Consider the following 25,944-nt stretch of genomic DNA (forward strand, 5'->3'; position numbering starts at 1 on the left):
AAACTCCTTTTTACAAAAAAAAAGAAAAAAAAACGTTTCCTTAGATTCTCTTCATTTCATTCTTCGTTTTTAAAAAATATATTTATTCTCTGTGTGTTTTAAAAAATGTTTTCCCAAACTCTTCACTTCAAATTTGTTTTTCCAAATAATTTCAAAACGTTTCCTTAAAAAAAATTTACTTAAATTGTAGAAAAATCCTCATGTATAACATTAAATTAAAACTATTTAAATACGAACAATGAATAAATATTTTATTTTTTATTAAAAAAATTATTTAAATTCATAAATAAATATTATATTTTACTTGAAACCATTTATTCTCACCATATACAAATTTAGTTGATTATTTTTATCCAACCTAAAAAAGATATTGATAATATAATTTTTTTACCACTATAATAATAATCAACATGAGTTCAATTTATGTAAGTGTGATGAGTTCAAATCCTCCTTGATAATTAATACATGATTAAAGGAAATGTTGAAAAATAACAAGCGATAGTTGCAAATTTAACAATTAAATTTAAATTAATTAAATACATAGCATAATTTTAAAAAATTACAAATATAACAAAATTTGTCAAATTCTATCAATAATATAAGTCTATCACTGATAGACCATATTGCAAATATTGGCCTATCATTGATATATCATATGAAATCTATCGACGATACAAGTCTATTAGTGATAGTTTTGCTATATTTACAATTTTAAAAAAATATTGTTATATTCTTAATTATTATTACTAAAATAGCTATCGATGGCAATTTTCCAAATAACAATATATATCTTTATTTTTCTTTCCTATCAGTCAATAAATGGGCCAAGTGGGCTTTCCTTGAGAAGCACTCTATCCTCTTTGGTCTCACACGTAATGATAAAAACTCCCCTCCTTTAATCATCTCTTGCAAATATTTTAAAGTTTTATGGACTAAATTTATCAAATTGAATTTATTTTTAATTAAATAGACACATCATTAAAGGACTAAACTAATCATTTAACCAAAACATTTTATAAAAAACATAACAAACAGCAGCTTTTAAAAAAACAATAAAAAAAATTAAAAAAAATTTATACCATAACAAAATTTTAAATTATATAAATAATATAAATATTGATATAAGCCTATCAATATTTATTATCTTAAATTATATTATATATTATAAATATTTTATTAAATTTACAGTTTTCTTAAGAAATTTTAGATATCATCCAGAGTAGATAAATGATAGTCAATAAATTTATACGCAGTTAAAAAATTTATGTTATAATAAAATTTTAGATTTTATATCTTCCATCGCTATAGTGTATCAACTAGTATGGATGATAAAATTTGATATAAATATTTTGTAAAATGTAATATTTTTAAAATTTCTCTATTATTAATAGAATTTAATTTTTTATATTTTATAAATATTTTAATGGCTTTATAGTATACCTTAATTTCCAAACATATTTTTTTAAATAAATCCAAATCAAGATACAATTTTTTAAAAAAGTTTCAAATGGTAAAAAATGGAATTTGCTCCGGTGAAGTCCGGTCGACGGTGGCAAGTATACGGCGACGTAAAATATCGCAATCGTGGCGTAAGAAAAGGAAATGAGAGGAATCAACTCGTGAGATTCCTCATACCGTTTGATTATTTAAAGCTCTCCATTAATGGTTGTTTATCATGATCCGTTCCTATTGAATTCGAATTTGAAACGAGCCATTCAGTCGTGGATAGTTGTCGGAGAACAGTCAGTCTCTTAGCAGTTCCAAAGCCCGAAGTTCAATTCGAATCTCTTGCATTATAGTTCTTCTACAGGTAGTTCTTCTCATAGATTAATCTTCGTTAATCGTAATTGAGTACAAATTTTAAGCTCGCTTTTAGTATGTATGATTAACTAAGTACTTGAGAGCTTGTGGGACTTCGAGTAGAAGAGATTGTCTTTTTACGAGTGAAGTCAACTTGGCAGTGTTTGTTAATTCCTGTTTTCTTGCAGTGGAAGTTGAGTTGAGCTGTATTCCACTCACTGTCATGGCTATGGATTATTTAAATGGTGAATTTTGGAGAGGATTTTGCTAAAATCTTCTTACCGATTTGTTTATTGATCTTTTGGTTCAGTTCGGATCTTGGGTGTGATGAGATTTTTGGGATTTGTCTGCCTTGGAATATTATGGATTCTAGCGACACTGCATCAAGTCAAATCACATGGAAACCATCCTTTCTCGAAAATTGCCATTCGTAAAACTACATTCGCCCTTAATAAACATGCTAATGTTAAAGCCTCTCCATCGGTTCTTGGATTGAAGGCAAGCTCCAATCCCATATGTTTTGTTCTAATTTCATGGACGATTATGTTTTTAACTCCTCAGAAAATCCAAAAACTAACATGTATTTCTTCTTAACGCTACTTTTGATTGAGGAAGTCTATTTGATATTTCAGGGGGAGAATACAGAATGGGTGACGCTGGAGTATAGTTCTCCAGACCCGTCCTCTGATGATTGGATTGGAGTATTTTCTCCAGCCAATTTCAGGTTTATTCTATTTTTCTTATGCTTATCTCATCTGCATTGGTTTGAATTAATTTCTGGAGTTCCCTTACTCCTAAGAGTTTTTCTTGTTTAGTTTATGCTAATATGGTTTTATTGAATGGAAATTTTTGGTTAAATCTGTTTCAGTTCTTCTACCTGCCCCGTAGAGAATCCAAGAGTATATCCACCATTGTTGTGTTCAGCACCTATTAAGGTCCATTCCGCTTGATTTTTACGTTGTTACATGACTTGCGTCTATTTTAACCTCACTTTGCAGCGTAGAGAGTTCAATAGTAAACTAATTATATGGATTTTATTGCAGTTTCTGTTTGCAAATTACACAAATGCCAATTACAAAACTACTGGACGAGGGCTTTTGAAACTTCAGCTGATAAACCAGAGAGCAGACTTCTCTTTCGCATTATTTTCTGGTGGTTTATCAAAAGTATGCTGTCCTTATTGCTTTTTATTTTCCTCCAACGATTCAGAATGTTTATGGACTACAATTTTCAACAATGATTCCGGTGTTGTCTATCTTATTACTCTTTCACTGATTTGTTGCTTCGGAATTGTGTTCTGAACTTTTGCACTATCTTGCGAAATTTTAAAATTAAAAGATAAGTGAATAATTGCTTTCTGGGTTATGTGAGCTCACAAGCCATAACCTAAAGTGAATAGTACTTAAACTTGCCAATATCTAGGAGGTTCCAACTATCTTGTTCTTCTTACTTCTATGATGTGTATTCTTGCCTTTCACCCTCCCCTTAGAATTGAGCTTCACAAGCAAATAATACCTATCACATCATTGCAATTATGGATTTTTATGGGGTATGGAAATCTTGGGTTAGTATTTTAAATTATATAAGTTGACCATGACATATTCTTACTAGAATCTACCTTCCTACCAAGTTAATTTAGTTCAAGATTTTCAATTGTTTGGATACTTACAACGAGGGTTATTTAAATTTTGAATACAGAACCTAAATTGATGTTGTTAGTTGACTCAAGGCAAGGCATTGCACAACTTGCAGAAGAGATGTTATTCTCGTATGAACTTATGCCTCACTGTTTTATGTTAGTGTGTCTGGGTTCTCTCGTATCTACGTCCATGTTCCAGACAATTTGTCTCATGCACTTAACAATTTTATCATATCATTATACAATGATCTGGGCCAATTCACCTGATTTCTCATTTAGCAATATTGATACTTGTGTATTGCACTTAACCTTAGCAAACTTTTTGGTGAATTTGTTTGCTTACATTTTATTTATTTCCTTCCCGTTTCATATTTAGCCAAAGGTGGTGGCAATATCAAACCGTGTAACTTTTGCAAATCCTGATGCACCACTTTACCCACGCTTGGCACAAGGGAAAAATTGGAATGAAGTAAGTACGAGCTAGCACTTGTGTTACCCTACTGGTTTGCCTGGGCTTTTCTAGTGAATATATAATTTTTCAATGATTTAGTTTCCATTAGTGTACCAGCTTCGTTGCAGAATTTCATATATACATGTCAATAGGCCTGTGATAATCGCTCATGCTTTGAATTTGGTAGTTAAATCTACATGAAGATGATATGGTTTAACCATTGATACTCAGATGACTGTAACATGGACAAGTGGATATGGTATTGATGAGGCCGAACCTTTGGTTGCATGGAGCCAAAATGGAAAAGACCTTATGCAATCCCCAGCCGGGACACTGACTTTTGATCGTAACAGCATGTGTGGTATGTGAACTCCCTAAATTTAGATTTGTTACAACTATTTATACGAAACATGCTCTGTTACCCTGTCAAATATTCAGTAGCTGCTACCCAATTATTATGCGATGTTAAAAATTTACATGATGATAATTATTAATCAACTTAAAACAATCGACTATACGAGGGATTGGGAATATTTTCTGTCATTATATGTATTATTTGCCAATGTAATGTTTTTATAAGTAACTCAAACTTGTGCTATTTTCTATTTTTCCATCTAAAGATATTTTATCTCATAGATTATATTTTTAGGTGCACCTGCAAGGACAGAGGGATGGCGAGACCCTGGATTTATACATACCAGTTTTCTCAAGGAATTATGGCCCAACCAAGAGTAAGTCATATCAATCCCAAACTGATTATATATTTTTTAGAGAAATGAAAAGTTGTTATTCATTATTATATCAGTTGTATATCATCTCGTCAAACAAATCCTAATATAATAAGATTGGGACTATTTATACCATTGAGAATGAGATGCATACTGAAGCTATACTATTAGGCTAAGAAACACGTACACTTCAATGTAGCTAACATGTCTAACACACTCACACATTAGATATTTAGACACTTTTTTTTAGAAAGACATTTAGGCACTTCTTCGTACAATAGATATGTGTTATCCACTAATTGTAAAAAGTCAATGAATCAAACATTTGTTAGACAAATAACACTCATTAAACATATTACATAGAGACACAATAAGCAGGAAAAGATAAAAAGACTTGGAGCAAAATACATTGAGCTCATCCTTTTAAACATATCAATTCAAAAGCTTATTGATTTTGAATTTCCATCTTTTACAGAACTGATATATATTTTTCAAAAATGCATAGTTTAATAAACATGTCCCGAAAGTAGCGTGCTACAGTGTCTATCTTGACCGTGTTGTGTCGTATTTGTATGTATGTTTCTTTAGGATTCCTACTATAAGAAAAAAAAAATAGAAAACTATATTGCAATATCAAAGAGAAATTACGATATATCAATATCCTTGAGTTTTCTTTCTTATAGAATCCACTCACTATGGACTTCGATTCTCAAAATACTCATTTCCCTATGTTCCTCTATATATGACCAACTCACGTCCCACTAATTACCTAATAATTACAATTATGGCACTACTAATACTCTCAATATAACCCTCTTAATATTGTAACACACAAACTCTGAGAAATTTGAAGGCTGAGTTCCTCTGCGAGGTTATAAGTTTTGCTACATCCTGGAGGATTACCAATTACCACTTAAAGATTGTTAATATTTGAATACACTTATTATGCAGGTATACATACAAGTTGGGGCATAAATTAAACAACGGCACATATATTTGGAGCTCAACATACAAATTCAAAGCCTCGCCTTATCCCGGTCAAAACTCGTTACAAAGAGTTGTCATTTTTGGTGACATGGGAAAGGTTTGGATCTTTTACTAAATTTTTAGAACCACCAAAATATGACTTGCTGAGATGAAGTGCTTGTTTTGGTAAATTCTTAGTATACAAAATCACATTTTTTTAGTAATTTTTTACTATGTTATGGTGGGGACAAAGCTACAGCATGATGTGTAGTTTTTCAAAAAGGTATACACAAAGGACATTCACACACCTCACAGTTAGAGGTAGAATTTTGACTCCTCATTCCTCAACTTTAATGAAAATCATAAGGAAGAAGTTTTGGTGAAAAAGAAAAAGAATATAATGCAATCTACGAATTTTCTAATGTTGCAAAATCCTACAGCAAAGGTTCACAATTTTGGAAATCATGTCCAATTGTTCATTCAACTGTATGCTTAATAACAAGCTCAAACTAAAAGTTCTATAGATACTATAATTATATTTGCACATCCAAAAGATGCTTTTCTGGGAACATAATCGTTTCATTCAATTTATAGCCAATCAACATATAAAGGGTTTAGAACTTCTCTTTATTTAATATAGTACTACACAGGATGAAGCTGATGGCTCTAATGAATACAACAATTTCCAACGTGGCTCTCTCAATACTACTAGACAACTTATAGAGGATTTGAAAAATATTGACATAGTTTTCCACATTGGAGATATATGTTATGCAAATGGATATCTTTCACAGTGGGATCAGTTTACAGCACAGATTGGACCAATTGCATCAACAGTGCCTTACATGATTGCTAGGTACTTCCTTCCCTAAATGGCTCACACATTGTTTGCCAGGTATTTTGTTCTTATTTCTTTTATTAACTGTACACACGTTGTTACAGTGGTAATCACGAGCGTGACTGGCCAGGGAGTGGATCCTTCTATGACACCATGGATTCAGGGGGAGAATGTGGTGTAGTGGCTCAAAATATGTTTTATGTCCCTGCTGAGAATCGGGAAAAGTTTTGGTAATGAATCCTGTTTTGATAACTTACTGTTGCATATGGAGCTGTTCTTTGATTATGTCTGTTCACACCGTCAAGACTTTTTCTTCTAACCATTCCTTACGTTAAGTAAATAACTAAACTATAATGGGGGTTTTATGAACACCTATTTGTGTCATTCATATTTTCATTATTCTCAGGATTTAATCTATTATTCCTCAGTTCAACATGTTTATCCTTTTACATCAGGTATGCCACAGACTACGGTATGTTTCGCTTCTGCGTAGCCAACACAGAGCTTGACTGGAGAGAGGGAACAGAGCAATATAAATTCATTGAGCACTGTCTATCATCTGTTGATAGGCAAAAGCAACCATGGCTGATTTTTCTGGCACATCGTGTGTTGGGTTACTCTTCATGCACTTTCTATGCTGAACAAGGATCATCTTCAGAACCAATGGGCCGCGAGAGCCTTCAAAGTCTTTGGCAGAAATATAAGGTCGATCTTGCTATATATGGCCATGTGCATAGTTACGAGAGAACATGTCCCATCTACCAGGTATTCTTGAATTTTGTCTCAACTCAAGTTCTTTTTCTCCATGTTTTCTGCTGTTTAACGAGGAATATACATATATTATTGTGAAAAATTGATAAGAAAAAAGACATTCAAGTTGCAAATTTAAAAGCTGTGACCACCTTGACAGTAGGCTTCAATAGTGTTTGTGTTTCAGTTTCATTTTTATTTGAGTGGCTGTATTAAATTTAGGGCTCGAAGTCATTCTTCTTCAAATCTAAGAATAACCCAATCCAGTTCGTAACAAAACCATGCATTTTCACTTTTGGGATATGTTTCATTTGTGGTAAGCAAGGCCCTGTTTACATCTTAAAACAGCTTCGTAGTTCCCCTTTCCCCTCAGCCATTGACTAAAAAAGCTTCATCTTGCCGTAAATTTGCAGCTTTGCAGATTTCTTTATCTTTCTAATATTACAATAACGTTTGACATTATAATTTAGAAACAACACCCGGTTGTACATTTAGTTTTTCTAGCATGCTTCCTCTATTTCCCCGCCTCCCCCTTTTTTCGCAGAGATAATACTTTCCAACTAAGATATGCTGTTTCCAGACTACATAATATGCACAATCATCAATACGCTATTAGATTCTGTTCCCATGCCATGTTAAAAGAGCTTCCATTTCTTTCACAGAATATTTGTACCAATGAGAAGAAACACTACTATAAGGGCCCCTTGAATGGAACAATTCATGTTGTTGCTGGTGGGGGAGGAGCAAGCCTTTCACCATTTATCTCACTCCAAACCAAATGGAGTATTTTTAGAGATTATGATTATGGATTTGTCAAGCTTACTGCATTTGACCATTCAAACCTCTTGTTTGAGTACAAGAAGAGCAGTGATGGGAAGGTTTATGATTCTTTCAGAATATCAAGGGATTACAGAGACATTTTAGCATGTGCAGTTGATAGCTGTCCCAGAACAACATTGGCATCGTAACTTCACGTTCGACCATTCGATAAAAAGCGCAAGATCTTCCTGTCTACATATCTTAGTAATAAGCCTTTTTTAGTAGGTTTCGGTATTCAGCTAAAGCTCTCACTGTTTGCATATTAGTTTCGTGTAAGGACACAGCAACCACTTATTATTGGTTCAAATATCATTTTCTGTCTTTAGTTTCGATCATGAAAGCTATCTACTTAATGATATTTCAGATATAACGTTTTCAGTTAAAGTTGATTGGTGGTTTTGGTTTTCAGAAGATGTTTGGCTCATAATAATCTTACGCTTGTTAAATATAAACTTGGGAAGCTGGAAAAAAGTAAATGTATTCAGTTTGTGAATTAATGTTTTGGAAAGATTATGTATAATACGAAATGTATTTTATAAGCCTAAATGTGCTTCATCGAAAGAGTTATTGAATGTATCAGGTTAGAGCATAGTCTAACTAGTTAACACATTAGTTATATATACTTGACAAACTAAAAGATTAGACAGTTAACACATAAGATATATATACTCGACCAACTAAAAGATTAGACGTGTGCATTTTCATTAGAAAAACCATCGCACATTACCGATCTTCTATTTAGGGTTTCTTCAAAGGTGTTGTTTGAATATGATTTATGACTTGTGGCTGTCAAAATTTCTTTATGAATATGGAAACATGGTTAAACATTTATCCAAACATTTTGGGGATAATTTCCTTTATGAGCTTTCGTGGATGGGATTTTTTTGACTAACTATGTTCATAAACTCCATTAGTCATTACATAAATAAAAATTAATGCTCAACTTTGATGAAACCTTTTGTTCGAAAGAGATTGAATTGTTATATATTTTAAAGTATAAGAAATAAATTGTTACTTACTCAACTTCAAAACTTTTCATATGGTATTATATCTTAAAATATACAAATCAAACACTTCAATTTAAAATATTATATTATTATAATATAATTAAATGTAACTAAATTGTTATAAACAAAATTCAATTAGTAAATGAACGTCGTTAATTTGATTTCACATTCACAATCATTCAACTAAAAAAAGGCTCAAGATGACTAATAACACAAACAAAAATATGATTTTTATAGTAAATATTAACACATGGCAGACCATTTTCAAATCTTAGTTCCATTGCAGAAAGGATCATATTTTGCAGCTCAACTACAGTGGGAATATTTTCTTGTACCTAAAATAGAAAAGAAAACCAAAATACACAAGGCCACAGGCAATCAAGGTGAAGTAAACTATCAACTGGAAAGAACTTGGATGATCGAAGACATCATCGACAAAATTCATGCCAAAAACCGCGGTTAAAGCTGCAAACATTGTAGCCAAGAATGTTGCTGCAGTAAAAAGCAACTGAAATTGTATCAGCTGGTTCTGAACGTTGCCCTGTTCATCCAGAAGAAGGAAAGAGTACAAATTGCATTCATTCTTGCATTCAATGTGATTAGCTAACCATGAAGAAAACAAAGCTGAGCATAGCAGTCAAAGTTACCAGTTTAATGTTGATCAGATCTTCTGTGTCATCTATAGATTCTTTGAGCTGCATAATAAATGAAAAAGTTTCAATATCAGCACCTTATAATGTCATTTTCTAAGAGTCGAGTTCAATGGGATGTATGTGGGGCTGGGAGATTTGAGCCTGACCCCTTGGATCAAAGTTATAAGCTTAAATTACCTAATCTATGCTCAAGTGAGAGTTACTTTCTGAGAACTATCGACCATAAGGTGCAATACAAGAACGCAAGTCACATTTATGAGTGTCAGCTAAGAATCACACAGCTAGACTAGAAAAGTCATGTAAAAGGATGTTATCATTTTAGTGGACTTTTCAACAATATGTTGCTGGAGATGTGCCTCTATGCATCAAAAAGTTGTAGAAAAAGCATACTCATTCAAAATGAAAAAAGTTACTTTTTCTCTTTTTAACTGAAGACTGGATCGTTTGAAAGAGGTGAAAATATATCATACTGATAACAATTTACTGAGCATGTCGTCAATGACCACAAAGTATGCTTCAAGCAGCATCTCCAATTGTTCGATGTTATCTCCGCTGGTCGAGGAACTCATCAAGCTGCTTGAGTTCACAATACTGCTAAAAGCCCTTTGTAATTTGTAAATTCCATTGGCAGAACCCACTGGCGAAACAGGAGCAGATTTTGGTGGCTGTTTCCCAAAGAAACTAGCTTCCAAATACAAGTTACTTCGGATGTTTGCCTCCATTCTTCGTTTCTTCTCTGTCAGATACATCTCAGCCATATCCCCATCATCATCCATCAAATGTTCAATTTCATCACGCACCTGATATTTCAATGATATATTATATATGGTTCAACGCTGTAAAAAAACATGGTTGCAAAAGATGATGAAAATCGGACATACTTACCTTTTGCACTTGTTGAGTCAAGGTCAGAAGGTTGCCTTTAAATCTTCGAACTCTCTCGAGATTAAGTGTGTTTATTGAAGATGCTAAATCATCCAGTAGAGGGTATATCTCCCCTTCCATCCCCTTCACCTGTTGAACCCAAGAATCTCTAGGTATGAGGTCCTAACTGTGACTACTGACTAGTTATAGCCCAACAAACTATTAAAGGAGTTCAAACACCAGCTAACACAACAGTGAGGATTTAGAAGGACATAACAGCAGCTATGAGCCTGCATAACACACCAATGGCAGTTATTAGAGCTTAAGGATTGAAAAGGGATTCTTTGTATATTTTCCCTTTAGGAGTGTAAGTGGATCAGTTCTTCTCTATCTGTTTTTTTTTTCTTTCAGATGTGGAAAATCAATTAGGTCGGTTTATTTTCCAATAAAGTGGTTTCAAATCGGTTTTTATATTATATACTTCACTGACCAAACAGATAAGTTTGGATTAAATTAAGAACAAAATGATTTTCAATAATACATTTCCTTTTAAACACTTTTTTTGGAAATGAGTTTAAAATTTAAAAACTTAATGTTTGGTTAGACTTTTTTATTAATGTTTATATGTGAATTTGGTTTTTAAAGATTTCTCTAAAATATATTATTTTATAAATGATTTTTTTAAAAATGCATTATTTTAATTTGTCAAACACTATCATTTTTTTCAAAATAGTTTTTTTTGACAAAATTAAACACTTTAGAATCTCAACCAAACACACCCAAAGTCCATCAGAAATAAAGCCAACCACTTGTGCTCTCTTAATTCAAGGCAAAGAGTATATTATTCAGCACTGAACTTCAAGAAATGGCATGGCTATCTGAATTTCTTAAAGAACAATGGACGGGTTTACAGTGAAACGAAAGACAAGATATCTCCTCCAGCTGAACCATTCAAGATTATAAATAGCTCTTCTAGCAGACAAAATTGCTTAAAAAGTATATGCTATCATAAGAGTGGGCGGCCCAAGGAGTAGGTGAAGACTCTAGATCCGCTGTATAGTTTGAGATACCAAAGGAGTACAAAATTGAGGGAAAACAAAAATAAGGAGAAAACCCCACAAACGACTAAAGGTGGATTACATGAAGTGTAAACTCTCATGTTTAAAACGTAAATTTATTCTTTGCCCATCAGTTCTTTTATGAGCAGAGGAGAAAATTTAACACTTTGACCATTTAGCTCATATCAAAGTACACATGCAATTTACAAAAAATGAAGAATTCTTTGTCCCGATACTTGATTCTAAGTTTACTCGAAATATACCTGAGCGTCAAGAAGTGAGCAAGTAAGTTCCAGTGCCAGCTCCAGTGCCCTAAATTCAAAGGGCAAATCATCTGTGCAAATTGGGAATTAGTTTCACGGATTTGAAGAGTTCAATACCATTTCTAGTTTAAGTGGCAAATTGAACCAATTTTTCATTCTTTCAACAGAGCACTGGCGGTGGTTTTGAATATTTGAAATACTATAATCAAACTATCCATTAAAGGATATGCTTGATAACCAGATTGCAATGCATCGCTGTGTTGAATAATTGTACATGGAAATCAATTCTTTACCTGATTGATCTTTATTTGCCTGAAGACGCTTGCATAGCTCTGATTTGTACTGTGCAGCACATCCATCCAAGGAGTTCATTAAAAAAACCTCATCAGATGTAATTACACAACGAATTTGCTCAAGACTGACAACAATTGCCTTCTCCCTTCCAAGAATTGTGGATGGACAAAGGAAGAGAGGATCCAAAAGTCGCATATCTCTAGAAGGTAAGGAACAATGCCTCATTATCGTAGCCTTCTCAAGTTCCAAAACCTCTGAGTTCCCTTCCTGATCTATCTTTATCCAAGAACGATTTCCATGGCCTCTCTTCTTTACCCCTAGCATTAGGCATATCCTTCAACGTTAAGTATTCAATGATGTTTCAAAAATGTGGATCTAAAATAGTAAATAACGACCTCGTGATGCATCCATGGTTCGTAGTCCCCTGCTGTCAATAGCAGAGAATCAAAAACTGAAGTAGCCAATGCCTTGATTTCTTACGCAGCATCAACTAACATGATGATTTTGCCAGTTTTCCTATGGAGCACCCAATCTTGCAAAAATTAAAAGGAAAAAAGCATTGAAATGCAATCTAACATGAACACTAATGGATATATAAGCCTATTTTCACATTTCACTCCCATCAAAGTTCTAGATGAGCTTCAGCATAGTTAAAAAGTAGAACCATGAATTACCATCAACAAACTTAGTATCTTAACTGAATGATAAACGAAACGGACATAACAAAATTGGTGGGTACAATTTACGAATAGCTCTAAAAAAATCTACTTAAAATGGAACTAGAATAAAAATGACACGCACTAGTGGGCTGTACAGAGAGTTCATCCCAAAAACTTACAAAAAGCCCTAGTTACTGCTATCACAAAATCAAATAAATAAGATTACCCTTACCCACAACGAAAGTTTTCCCCGAGAACAAAGATTTGAGTTCGATAAAAAGTAAAGCTCCATTTCGTTCAACAAGAAAATTCAACTTCAAGAATTTCAAAAAGGAAGGGAAATAACCTATTTTAAACGAAATTGTGTGGATGAAAACACTTGGAACGCCATAACCAAAAGACCCAGATGCAGAAATGGAAAAAGGATCAATCGAAAAATGAAAACGTACAAGAAATTCTAGATTTAGGAGGCAGGTCAGAGATGAACTAACTGGATATACAAAAAAAAAAATGGAAACGCCGTTGCCGGGGATCGAACCCGGGTCACCCGCGTGACAGGCGGGAATACTTACCACTATACTACAACGACTCAATTGATAACAAAATTTGAGATCTGTTATTGATAAATATGAATCGTTGTTTATTAGTGATATTGATAAATATAAAGTCTATTAGTGTTTATCATTGATAAAACGTAAAATTTTGTTATACTTCATAAATAATTTTAACAGTTTTGCAGTTTTCCATTTTTTAAAAATATCCATCAATTTTAAATCAAACCCTTCATAAAAAGAAAAAATAATCAAACTTTCAATTCGTATCAATTTAAACTTTATACTAAAAATTCTAAATTTTTGTAATTTATTTTGAGGATTTAAATTGATATAGTTATTCGTTGAAAGTTTAATTGATATAGATAAAAGAATAGTATCAATAATAATAAATTAAAAGTGTGTAAAAAATTAAAAAAGAAAGAAAAGAATAGAAAGTATATTATTTTAGTAATTAAATGATTTTTTTTTAAAAAAGGGAGAGTGTAATAAATAAATAATTGGAGTATCTTGGGAGACTGCGTGCTAGGTACGAGTACACCACTCTCTCCACTCTCATTTCTTCCTTCCTTCCCTCTTAACTCCCAGGTTCCCCTCAGATCCCATCGTCGCCGGAAGGTTTGCTCCTCAAATTCATTCCTTGTCTCTTAGATCTTCTCTTTATCTTTCTGTTTTCCTCTTTTTAATCCACAATCTACCTTTGTTTTCCCCCCCATTTTCTTCTTCCTTCATCATCTACCATTGTTTTATCGCATTCCTTCTCTAGATCTACTACTTGATTCATTCTCTTTGGATTTTCCTGTTTCTCCTTCCGGGTACCTCTCAATTGCTGAAACTATCAGATCTTGTTTCTTTCGCATCTTTGATTTTGTTCTTTTCTGACTGTGCTTAAGGGTTTTGCAGGATCTGTGGTATATGCCTACATTTTAACTGTTTCTTACTTTTTGGTCAAGTGATCGGTTTTTGAGATGGGTTTTTACGCTAGAACTTAGTACTCAGCTCAGCTGGGATATTCTTCTTGTGTTCCTGTGTGGGTTTTTTACTGTAAACAAATTAAATCAAATCACACCACTGTATGGGATTAGTATAACTGGTTGTTTTGTTTTGAAATTGATGCTATTGTTAATGGCTTCATGTGTCTTGTGTTCCGTTTTTCAATGTCTTGTTTGTCTTGGTATAATCTTTTTGTTTGGAGATCTATTGCTCTTACTATATCTTCTTTAATTTCATCACGACAGCTTTAGGCCTTGTCAGTATCTTCTTCATTTAGGTTGGGATTTATTTATTTATTTATTCAGCTGGCAGTCTTTACCACAGAAACAGGTCTTGTGGCTAGTTTTTCCAATATATATATATTATACCATCGTAAAAGAATATTATTATTATCTCAGACCTAACTGTTGAAAGTATGAGTCGTTAGATACCAAAGTTAGAAAAACCCATGAACTGTTACGACTAAGGGAATTAACATGAAAACATGGATCAAGTGTGATGTTCAAACATCAAGTTTGATGTTTTATTATAGTAGAGGCTTGAGTTTTACATTTTAACTCGAGATTTCTTTGGATACTTGATAGGACTATTTGCAATATATGAGATCCTTCAGCCATCGATTTTCACTCATTTATGTTCTCAGTCTTCTGATCTTTATTATTATTCTTTTTCCTGGTTGTAAGGCAAGCTTCTGAGTTGTGACATTTCAAAGAAACCGAAGTGCCATGGGGGGTCGTGGAGTTAGCAGTGGTGGGGGGCAGAGCTCACTGGGGTACCTGTTTGGTGATGGAGATGCTCCTAATGCAGGTGCACCAAAAGGTGGCCGCCAAGCACCGCCGCCTCCAAGTGAAGCGAAGACTATATCCAAACCAGCAGTGTCTAAACCTGCTGCTACTGCTTCACCACCTGCAGATATTTCCAAGCAGATTCCAGCTGGTATTCACAGTAGCTCATCAAACAACTATTTGAGGGCAGATGGTCAAAACACTGGCAATTTCATAACGGTATAGCTACCCTTTATGAGTATTCTGCAATTTATTTGGTCTAATTTGACTGCTAGCATGTTGCCGATGATTGATACATATATAATCTTGGATTAGGGTCCATATTGCACCTATTTAGTTTAGCATACGATACGTCAATTGCAGTTTGCTTGGATTAGATGTTTACTGCACCTATTTATCTAGTCTCGTCCTCCTCTTTCTACCTATCTTTGAATTGTACGATCCAAGAGTAGTAGCCAAACGGGCATGTGCTAAAAGAAGATTGTACTGTAACTGATCTTTTGCCAAAATGGGACCATGATATACCTTGATATGATATAATCAAAAAGGGGATTATAGTGATTTATTAGCTTTGTTTGTGGATGGTGCAGGATCGGCCTTCAACCAAGGTTCACGCCGCCCCGGGCGGGGGATCTTCTCTGGATTATCTGTTTGGTGGTGCTGGTGGAAAATGAAACCTGCAAATCAGAACTAAATAGAGCTATTTGACGATCCATTTTATGTGAATTTTTATATCGTGTCGAAGGGGCAATGTTTTTTTTTCTTCTTTTCTTCCATCTGAAACGATACTATGGCAGGACGATATGCTTTTCGATGTAATGTGTAGATGCTTATGGTTTCTGCTCTCTGTTCTTGGGTTTGATTCAGTCAAAATTTTATTTTGGATTCATGAAAAGCTGTTGTGAGCTATCCGTGTCTGTCAAGGATCTTTCTTACAAGTAATGCATAAACTCTCTTTTATCTTCATGGTCTTCTATTTCTATTCAGATTAGCTCCATTTCTTCAAACTCCAAATGACTTCTTAATCTAAAAGGCAGAAACATAGATTGAACTTTTCTTCATTCTTTCTTCTTAAACTAATTGGTTTTGTGAAGTTGTTGGATTTATCAACAATATCTTGAATGGAATTTAGTATAACGGATCAAAATGTACATTAAATTACATCATCGGAAAAAGAAAAAAAACTCACAAGTTTCAATTTTTACATTTATAGAAATTTAAAAAAATTACTTAAAATTTGTAATTGGAAAATTCATAATTTTATAATCTTTTTACACATTATGTAAGTAATTATTTTTAATTTGGAAAGCTACTATTACTTGAATTTTGCAAATCAATCATAATTAAGATAGTTCTATAAAACTAATTGTAATCATTTTATCAAAACATTGTCAATTACTATAATGTTTTACATATAAACCTAATATCACACAATTTGTAATCTTTTCTAACTATTTAAGTAATGATTTAAGGTCACGTCTACCTCTTTATAAACGTAATCCATTGATCATAACCTAAAAGGATTACTATTATTGTTACTATAACAATACAAAAAATTATGAATGTCACATTTACCACTATCGTTATCATTAGGGTCTAACTAAACAGAATTACAGAAATTATTATTTGTTTAAATCAAAAATTAATTTGTGCACTATCAAAGGAAGTCGTTGTAGTATAGTGGTAAGTATTCCCGCCTGTCACGCGGGTGACCCGGGTTCGATCCCCGGCAACGGCGTCGTTTTAATTTTTTGTTTTCTACGTGTCTTTTAATTACGATTAAATTAAATAAGAAAGTGAAAGTATATTTTTAGTCTTTGGATATAGTTTTGATTTGGTTCATATATTTTAAATTTTATTTTTCAATTTTCAGATTCTGAGTTTAGATTTAATTTACTTCTTTTGTTTTAAAAGATTTTTTTTTTTTTGAGTTAAGGTTTATTAATTAATTTTAAAGATTTAAAAATATAATAATTAAAATTAAAATCTCAATTGGTTATTTTTAAAGATAATGTAATATTGAAACTATTTACATATTTTGTAAATAATTTTTATTTTTATTTTTGGTATTCCTAACAATTGTCATTTTTCGTAATTATTTTTAGTATTCCATATTTTTCTCTATTTATGTTTATTGTATATTATCCTTTATAATAATTATAAATTCCCTTAAATCTCGCCTATTTTCCTTTATATACCAAACACAAGAAAAATGGTGCAATGTGGCATATGTTTTCCCATCAATTTAAAAGATGTCTTTATCACACATACATCAAACTTGCCTGCTCTTTCCTTACAGATTTAAAAGAAAAATGTCTTTATCATAAGTCAAATCATAAACATTACAAATATAAAGTTGTTTTCTTTATCCTTGATTCAATTTTTGCATTCAAATATAGTCTCAATTCAAATATAGTAGTAGTCGTAGAACTTTAACTAGTTGTTTGAGATAAAAGAATAGAGTTATAAAATCATAAATCCATAATAAAAGAAGTTAATAAAATATATAATCGGATGTTTCTTTTAGTTTTGAAGTCGAAATCCAAAAACTCTTTAGACTAAAGAAAGAAAGAAATTCATTTCTAACTTCAAATTTTCAAATTTCAATAAATAAATGAAAGAGAGAAAACAACCGCCGGCAAATTAACTCTTTTGTAAACTATTCAATGAAGGGCACAATAAAATTAACAAAAGCTACCCATGTTATTGATCTCAATTCAATGTTTGGGAAGAGAAGGATACACAAAATAAATAACAAGCAACATTCTTCTAAGCCTTAAATTATACTGAAGGGGAAAAAATATGGCATAAGTAATAAGAAAACTAGCAAAAGACTCATCAAATCTATTGCATCCAAATGTGTTTCCCTTGTTCCTTACAAAACCTACTTCTTGGCAGGGCCGTTGGAGTCCCCTCCAGCAGAGTTGAGCTCATCCCAAGCTTCAATCCAAGTGACCATTGCCTCAGACAGCTTAAGGAAGTAAGGATCGATGGGGCCGAGTTTCTCCTTCACTAGCTTCGACAGTTCGATGTAGCATTTCTGAACCGTTGTGCATTCTTTTGGGAGGACGACCGACTGGAAGAACGGGATTATGTCTTCTTGCCAGAAGATACCTTTGTACTCCTTTTTGAGGTTCACGAATGGGTTGCTGGCTTTGCTGTGCCATATGTAGGGAAGCCCTGTTTTCACTCCCCATCCCAAATGGTCACAAATTACCTGCAACAAGTTCATTAATCAATACTTTAACTCTGCATTTGGCTAGAGAGAAAGAGAAAAGGGTCACATTTTGGGTATATATACCTTAACACACCAACCGGCCCACATGTCGTCGTATCTTCCAATTGGCTGGCCATCACCCATGAGTCCAAAATACATAGCAGGTCCAATCAGTTCACGGTTGAAAGCAAGATTCATTCCACACATGGGAAACAAGGTTCCCTTGGGAATTGTCAAGACTGCATCTACATACCTGATTTACAAAGAACATCTCAATAATTTATGCATATTGGAATAGAAGGAAACATATCGGTGGTCGAGCTAAACTAATTGGAACACAACAGCAATAATCCATACACACCTGGAGTTTCTTTCACGAGGCTTAACGAGCTGTGTAGGAGCATCGTAGTCAGGGATGTTAAGCCAAAGTCCATGAGAAACTGCAGTTGGGACACCCTCACGGAGACTGAAAGGGTATCCACGCACAAAGTCCGCACCTTCTCTATATGGATCATACAGAGTGTTGAAGAAATTTGGGGTGGCCGGTGATAGAAGGTTCTTTATGTGCTGCTCGAGCGCATTGATATCTTTGTCTGAGGGGTCCTTTGCAACCTGCAATAACGGATTTACAAGAAACCATCAAATGTTGATCACCTACAGATCAAGACAGAGCTGCAGAATATGTATTTAAAGGTGCAAACAAATCACTTCCATCCCATTCTCTCAGTCAGCAACAGGTACTTCTCAACCACTCATCGGTAACAAAAGATGTAAACCACAGGGTGGTATAGAAGGCCAACGTCATTCACAAAATAACCATTAAACCAAATGCTATTGCTGCTTAAACGGAAAGATTAAAGTAAATTCATTCTCCCTACTAATATTGACCAGAAGATAAAAGGGGTTGCTTGGGACTCATTTAAAGAAGCTTATGTTTCGTTGGATCAAAAGAACTGTTTCAAACAAACAAGCATTTCAACAAGATCTGTTTCTCCCTCGCATATACAAATTCAACAGCAGTTAACAATTTTGCAAGAGAACCGGGTTGACCACACAAGTCATCAATCGCTAAGACCGAAACCTGTTCGACAACTATTTGGTTTTTGAAAAGTATACTAGTTTTCACAACACATTTGAATTTACATCCAAAATCTAAAAAAACTAATTTTATTTTATAGTTGTCAAACCTTAACTTGGATTTTGAATATTCACTCCCAAAGAGTAGACTACAACAGAGTGAAAACATGGTATGATTAGTGTTTATAAGCTTTATTTTTAAAAAAAAACAAAGGGTTAACAGACGGAGCTTGTCAAATTCAGAAAAGAAAAAAAAAAGAATCAAGGGAATGAAAGGAAAAGCATAATTGAACAACCACATGAAGAAGTCAGAACATGAAAATCCAGAACAACCCCCCGAAATAAAAAGCTCATTGCAACAATCAAACAAACAAGTAGATCTACAAAACACTGGACATCCCTATGAACACAGAACACAAGTAAATCAAAAAATCAAGCACAAGAAAACTCCAAAAAGCAAAATCAAGCAGATCTTACAAAGCAATCATCATCAATTGTGAAGATGTACTTCTTCTTGGAAACCATATAGCCAAAGCATCGACAAGCAGAATCCTTAAATGAAATGCAAGAGGCCTTGGGACCCAGAATCCGATTGATATCATTCCGATTGTAGAGTTCATAGTCGAATCCTTCTGGAACCTTGATAGTCTTTGAAGGGTCCCCATCTTGAACAATGATCAAATGATATTGCTCGAAAAAGGGTCTCCACATCTCCAAGAAATCAAGGTTTCGGATCGTGGGGATGACAATATCAAGTTCATCTTTCAAAAGGGGAGTGGGTTTGACCGAAGCTCCCGCCATTGTTGACCAATTAACAAAGCTGCAAAAGCTTCAATCAGAGAGAGAGAGAGAGGGAAGGACTTGGGTTAGACTTGGAGCGAAGAGAATGGAGAAGATGATTATATATATATACACACACAGAAAAAAAAAAGGGATTTGGATTTGTTTTGAGTAAATTTGAGATTCTTCTTGGGGCATTTGGACATTTGGATTTTTGGATCCCGATCTGCCCCCTTTATTTTTCTTTATTATTTTCACTCCAACTAAATGTTTAACCCAAAGCTTACGTTTTACAATATCGATATCTATCACATGGCCAGATCTTAATTTTACGAAAAATTTTGATAAAAATAACAACAAAATATTAATTTTAAGAGATATTTTCTAAAAAAAATTATAGAAATAAAATCCATTTCAATACGTAAATTTAAATTAGTAAATAACTATTTTATTAACTTTACAAAATATACATGTCAAAAATTCAAATAACTATATTATATTTATATGAGTGATATTTTGAGGTTTATTTTTTGTGTTTTGAAAACTTTTATACAATACAACGAAAATATCAATTGACTCTATATATTAATATCGAATCTAAGAAAACATGAAAATATCAACGTGGTGATGAAAATTTAATACTAAGTTATAAAACACTTCGATAATTTTGATTTTTAAGAAAATGACCCTTTATTTGTTTTTTTTTTTTTTTTTTTGAATAAGAAGTAGTAATCTGTTAATTAATAAACTGAATTGTTACAGGCTAAAATTTAATAATTAAATTGTTAAATTAATCAAAATTTAGGAAAGAAAATGTTTATATATATAGGTGGCCTTTTTCCATTGGGGTTTGAAATTGAATTAGGAAAGTGATGACCAATGGAGTAACGTTGTTTCCATTTGAATAGAATTTTATTCAAATGGAATTTAATGTGATGGTTTAATGTTTTAAATCACCAAAATTGGTAACTCATTCTTCATTCTCTCTAAATATATATATTACAGTAAATTTCTAACTTTGGATATTAATCTCATTTGTGGTTTACCTCTTAAAATATAAAATATTTCCGCATTTATTATAGAACGTGGATAGTTTTGTGTAACATAAAAAAAAAATATATATATATATAGATCGAGAATAATTCTTTGATACGTCTTTTTAGTGAGACGAACTAAAACAAAGAAAACAATAACAAACATGGATATTCCAAAAGTATATGGATCGAAATGGACAAAATTTAAATTAACGAGGCTTCAAATTAATCAAGTATATATATTCTTGTTTTATTTTTCACTAATTTTCTACAGCTATCTCATCTAGTTTTATTCACTCAACTTTTTAAATGTTGAACGGAGTGCTTAAACTCTCATATTTATACTTTTTAAAGTATCTAAACTTAAAAAAAAAACGTAATCATTAACTCACAAACTGGTTGAAAAAAGTACTTATGTTATAAATTGAAAGACTAGACGTTACTCAATTAATCCAAACATTAATTCTTCTAATAAATAGCTTCTTTTGTGAGAGGAAGCTAAATAAAGAATGCATACTAAACATAACCATCAAATCAACTGTTATTAATTTGAAAGTTAATGCAAATGACAAAATATTTACGTAATATATCGAAATTTTAGATATTATCGCTGTTTGGGAGAGTATAAAATCTAAAATTTTATTTTATTCTATAAATATTTTAATTTTTTATATTATGATAATTTAAAATAAAATATTAAAAATGTAAACATGAAGGGAAAAGAAGATTTAAATGAAAAATGAAAGAAGAAAAAAAAAAGAATGGAAATGAGAACGTAAAGAAGAGGGTTAGTGGAAGTCAGTTATGTTGACAATTTTGTATGACAGCTATTAAATTTGGCGTATTAAATATGTGATTTCCTTTTATTTCTCTTTTTAATTATTAGGGTTTAGGTTAGACATAGGACCAGAATTTCATATATATATATATATATATAATTTAATTTAGGTTAGAATCACTTTTAATAACTTTCTTACAAAGCATTACTTTTAGTTCCTAACCTACGAAATTAATTAGTGTGAAAATTTAAGGAGGTTTATTGCATAAATAAATGCATAAACTAATGGGTAATATAAAGTTTGCATTATAAAATAAAAGGCTAATTATAATTATTAGTAATTTTAAAAATAATAATTAACTATATACATAATTTTAAAAAAATTACAAATATATCAATTACATAAGACTTATTAGATTTTGACAAGTTGGAATTAAATTATTACAAAATTGAAAGTATAATAATTAAATAGTTAATATGGGAAATATATATATATATATATATATATATATATATAATTTTTCGGTTTTAAAGTTATTTTATTAATGTTTAAAATTCTGTTTTTTTATTAAAAAAGACAGCTAAGATGGTTAAGAAAGGAGAGATAGAATGTTAGAACGTGTCGAAGAGCCACACCCTTAGGCCTTAGCGCAGCCGCAGCCGCAGCCGCAGCCAGCAAGAAAGGGACAAAGGAAAGGCGTTCTCACGTTTGAATCCCAATCTTGGCTCTCTCTCTCCCTCCCTCCCCCTCCAACTTTCCTCCCTCTACTTCTTACGCTTTTATTCTAATTCCCCATATCCCATCATTCCCCATCTCATCTCTCTCTTCTTCCTCTCCCATCTTCTTTATTCTTTTTTCCTTTTTCCTTTTATTTTATTATACTCTTTCTATTTAATTTAAAAATTACTAGGCTAAAATTCACATAAATAAAAATATATATGTTTTCTTTTGTTCATCATGATACTCACATTTTTTGTTGGGCTTTTTGTTTCTTTAGTAAATACTCCTATGGCCCAACGAAGGAATGGATGAGGCCCAAAGCCCACCAAGAAGTTCGATATTTCGAGGGCCAGTTCTTCAAAAAAGAGAAGAAAAAGAAAAAAATCCGATCGTGGTCGAACCAACCCGCGGCGGCGATTAGTCGACCAATCGCCAAAAGGGATCGATGCCGAGCATTTCGGCCCTCTATTCCATTCAAGAAGTCTCACAGCACAGTTCCAACGACGACTGTTGGATCATTATCGATGGCAAGGTACGGCCCTGACAATCTTCATGGCCTCCTATAGTTTTATTTTCCTCATCCCTATATGATTCTTATGTAATTTCCTCTCTGGGTTGTTTTCGGTTCATGCTTGTTTTTGTTCTACTTGTGATTCTAGAGATGTAAACTGAATTCAATTTTTATTGTTGATGATTGTCTTTTTGGGTTGGAGAGGTGGAGAGTTGAAGCTATAGTTTGACTGGAATTACCTGAATTTGTCAATGTAATGGAGAGAATAGCAGCACACAAGCATATGATGTCCAAGATTCTTTGATTTATGTTGTTGATGGTTTGTAGGTTATCTGGATTTTAGGTAAGTGTTGATTATGATAGCTGTAAATGATAAGGAACATAAGTTAATTCTAAATGAGATCCTATTTAGAATAAAGTAATTATCTGTCAATATAGGTATGAATCATAAACTACTTTAAGAGGTGAAATCTGAGAAAGGCTATTGGCTTGAATTTCTCTTCTCCATCTAAAATATATTCTTCAACACTCTAAGATTCGTGTTGTTCCCACTCTTGGAGGCAGAGTGGAGATAACAGGATTCAGTGTTTTTGTGAATTAGGCCTGGGCTGTTTCATTCTTTTCGAAAAGAATGATTAGGACTTTCCCCTTCTATTAGCTAAGGAAAATAAAATTTACTAAGCCCAAATGTTTTTATTTTCTATAGTCCCACTTCAACTATGCTTTTACATTATTTATGTAGCACAAATTTAAGTTTGCCCCTTAGAAAACCCAAAAAAAAGTTTGCACTTCCTTTTTTCCTCCTTACGCTTGAGCGCTGAAAGACTATTGTTGCACTTTATTAGGCCCCGAGCTTTAAAAAACATTGGCCCAATTAGAGTAGAAGGGAAAAAAGGAAGGATGGATTTGAAAACCCAACCAACAACATGGTTCACATTTGAATCAGTAGATATATTTTAATGCTCAATTCATTGTCATGTCAAACGTTTAGGATTAACAATACTAAAGTAATGGGTTACTGTACTGAATTCAAATAAGACTAAAAGTTTCAATCTCCTCATAGAACTTATGTTAGTGTTTGAATCTGAGAATTTGCTTGAGTGGATATGTCATTTCTTATGATTTGTTGATTTCAAATTCTTGAGAGGTAATTGACTTTTTCGTGGGGTCTTTGAAACATTGGCCCACCATTTCCAGAATCTTTTTAAAATTTATGTGCTCATTTTCTTTATGGCAGCCTTTCAGTCAAGTCATCTAGTTTGTCAAAAATTGTGAATGTCTTTTCTATGAAAGAATTGTGTTTGAGGATGAGAAGGATGAGTCCTATCACTCATATTTTTCCTAGCTCACCATCTTTGCCACAAAAAACTGATATTTTCATTTTTACTTTATATTTGAGTCCCATGATCAGTTTTCTGTCGACCATTGACACCATTCTACGACACGTCAACCTCTTCTAACCATTTTGTGTGTTTTCTTTTAACGTATCTTCTCCAAGAGGACACACTTTGTCATTGCTTTAAATTGATATATTATCATTGTTAGGTATACGATTTAACTTCATATTTGGATGAGCATCCTGGTGGAGATGATGTTATTGTGGCTGCAACTGGTATGATTTTACTTTGTAATGTAAATTTCTCTACCAAATTTGAACAGTTACAAATATAACTTTTTGTCCTATCAAAGGCAGAGATGCCACGGATGATTTTGAAGATGCTGGTCATAGCAAAGATGCCAGGGAGTTGATGGAGAAGTTCTATATCGGCTTGCTTGATACATCTTCCTTGGATAGCCTAAAACTTGAAACGAATCAAGTAGACGGTTATGCAACTCGGGTTCAGACCTTGACAAAGCAATACTGGAAGGCCCCTGTTGCAGTAATTGGTATTTCTGTGGTACTTGGTTGGGCATACTTGCGCAAAAAGTGATTCCTGTGCCAATTAAAGGCTGTTGGCTTGTTGAGTTGAGAGAGTTGGTCTCATTTTTGCTTCTTGAAAAACTTCATATTCGTTTCAATATATTCATACAATGATTGTGGTAGGTTCTTTGTTCCTTAGTAGTACTGTAGAAAGGATTATTTTCTTGTTAATTGGTAGGTTTGTTTATTTGTTTCCATAGTTTCATTAGATGGGAGTTGGGAAAATGGTTTCGGGTTCAATGGAGTTTGATCCAACTCCATTGTCTCTTTTTGACCAAACTATATATACTGTTCTCTACATGCAGCAGTTAATTTTGAGCCTGAAGACATGTGACATCTTATACTTCTACAAGAGAATCAAACAATCCAATGAGACAAATAATATCAAAATGCTATATCGAATCAAACTGTTATCATTTGATAACCCTTCTGTTTTTAATTTTGAAATTTATGCTTGGTTTTTTCTCTCAATTTTCTACTCATAGTTTTCATCTTTATTTGAAAAGAACATTCAATTTTTTGAAACATGAATAGAGGTGGGACAAGAATTTAAATAAAACAGTTACGAATGTGAATAATGTGAGATTTGCTTTCATAGAACAATAAACCAAAGCAAAATCGATTTTGCATCCTTGTAGAAACAACAGTTTATTGGTTATTGGTGTTTCCTGATCTAATGTTGTTGAATCTAATCTTCTCTTAAGGCAAAGTAAATCTCTTATCAAAGTTTACTCGTTAATGTAAAGTGATCGCAATAAGAACATATATATACACACGTAAAGATGGT

At 32.8% G+C, this 25,944-nt stretch overlaps 5 protein-coding genes and 2 non-coding genes across 11 annotated transcripts; 4 read left to right on the forward strand and 3 right to left on the reverse strand.

The window, feature by feature from the left end:
* The first annotated feature begins 1,577 nt into the window (after positions 1-1,577).
* On the forward strand, positions 1,578-8,402 carry LOC101220367 (probable inactive purple acid phosphatase 1). The gene is made up of 13 exons (XM_004144119.3): positions 1,578-1,810; positions 2,111-2,298; positions 2,433-2,524; positions 2,669-2,735; positions 2,844-2,966; positions 3,816-3,908; positions 4,122-4,251; positions 4,540-4,621; positions 5,570-5,702; positions 6,235-6,440; positions 6,527-6,652; positions 6,878-7,187; positions 7,835-8,402. Exons 2-13 carry the CDS (start codon positions 2,128-2,130, stop codon positions 8,138-8,140), a joined length of 1,839 nt encoding a protein of 612 aa, XP_004144167.1. The 5' UTR covers positions 1,578-1,810; positions 2,111-2,127; the 3' UTR covers positions 8,141-8,402.
* Positions 8,403-9,203: 801 nt separating this feature from the next.
* LOC101220835 (magnesium transporter MRS2-5) lies at positions 9,204-13,289 on the reverse strand. Of its 3 annotated transcripts, none has more exons than XM_004144121.3 (8): positions 13,136-13,289; positions 12,526-12,662; positions 12,130-12,447; positions 11,837-11,907; positions 10,537-10,665; positions 10,122-10,451; positions 9,646-9,693; positions 9,204-9,539 (listed from the first exon to the last, which is right to left on the reverse strand). In XM_004144121.3, the coding sequence occupies exons 2-8, from the start codon at positions 12,539-12,541 to the stop codon at positions 9,309-9,311; spliced, it is 1,143 nt and encodes a 380-aa protein (XP_004144169.1). In that variant the 5' UTR covers positions 12,542-12,662; positions 13,136-13,289; the 3' UTR covers positions 9,204-9,308. The 3 variants fall into 3 exon arrangements, with proteins under 3 accessions (XP_004144169.1, XP_031744050.1, XP_011657405.1); XM_031888190.1 differs by having other exon boundaries at positions 12,526-12,554; positions 13,136-13,260; XM_011659103.2 differs by having other exon boundaries at positions 13,022-13,251.
* Positions 13,290-13,306: 17 nt separating this feature from the next.
* Positions 13,307-13,378, reverse strand: TRNAD-GUC. Its single transcript has one exon. It is a non-coding gene; the product is annotated as a tRNA-Asp (tRNA).
* Positions 13,379-13,809: 431 nt separating this feature from the next.
* On the forward strand, positions 13,810-16,084 carry LOC101221309 (protein SPIRAL1-like 1). Of its 3 annotated transcripts, none has more exons than XM_004144123.3 (3): positions 13,810-13,958; positions 15,017-15,337; positions 15,709-16,084. In XM_004144123.3, exons 2-3 carry the CDS (start codon positions 15,059-15,061, stop codon positions 15,790-15,792), a joined length of 363 nt encoding a protein of 120 aa, XP_004144171.1. In that variant the 5' UTR covers positions 13,810-13,958; positions 15,017-15,058; the 3' UTR covers positions 15,793-16,084. The 3 variants fall into 3 exon arrangements, with proteins under 3 accessions (XP_004144171.1, XP_031743708.1, XP_004144172.1); XM_031887848.1 differs by having other exon boundaries at positions 13,956-14,155; XM_004144124.2 differs by lacking the exon at positions 13,810-13,958 and adding an exon at positions 13,962-14,251.
* Positions 16,085-16,784: 700 nt separating this feature from the next.
* Positions 16,785-16,856, forward strand: TRNAD-GUC. The gene has a single exon. It is a non-coding gene; the product is annotated as a tRNA-Asp (tRNA).
* A 941-nt stretch (positions 16,857-17,797) lies between these two features.
* On the reverse strand, positions 17,798-20,312 carry LOC101221070 (probable UDP-arabinopyranose mutase 1). Its single transcript, XM_004144122.3, has 4 exons — positions 19,890-20,312; positions 18,697-18,947; positions 18,420-18,588; positions 17,798-18,335 (listed from the first exon to the last, which is right to left on the reverse strand). Exons 1-4 carry the CDS (start codon positions 20,211-20,213, stop codon positions 18,003-18,005), a joined length of 1,077 nt encoding a protein of 358 aa, XP_004144170.1. The 5' UTR covers positions 20,214-20,312; the 3' UTR covers positions 17,798-18,002.
* A 2,608-nt stretch (positions 20,313-22,920) lies between these two features.
* On the forward strand, positions 22,921-25,498 carry LOC101220127 (cytochrome b5). Its single transcript, XM_004144118.3, has 3 exons — positions 22,921-23,257; positions 24,782-24,848; positions 24,926-25,498. Exons 1-3 carry the CDS (start codon positions 23,171-23,173, stop codon positions 25,165-25,167), a joined length of 396 nt encoding a protein of 131 aa, XP_004144166.1. The 5' UTR covers positions 22,921-23,170; the 3' UTR covers positions 25,168-25,498.
* The last annotated feature ends 446 nt before the right edge of the window (positions 25,499-25,944 follow it).

Source organism: Cucumis sativus, chromosome 6 (assembly GCF_000004075.3).
Source record: "Cucumis sativus cultivar 9930 chromosome 6, Cucumber_9930_V3, whole genome shotgun sequence".
In the NCBI taxonomy this organism is placed as follows: Eukaryota; Viridiplantae; Streptophyta; class Magnoliopsida; order Cucurbitales; family Cucurbitaceae; genus Cucumis; species Cucumis sativus.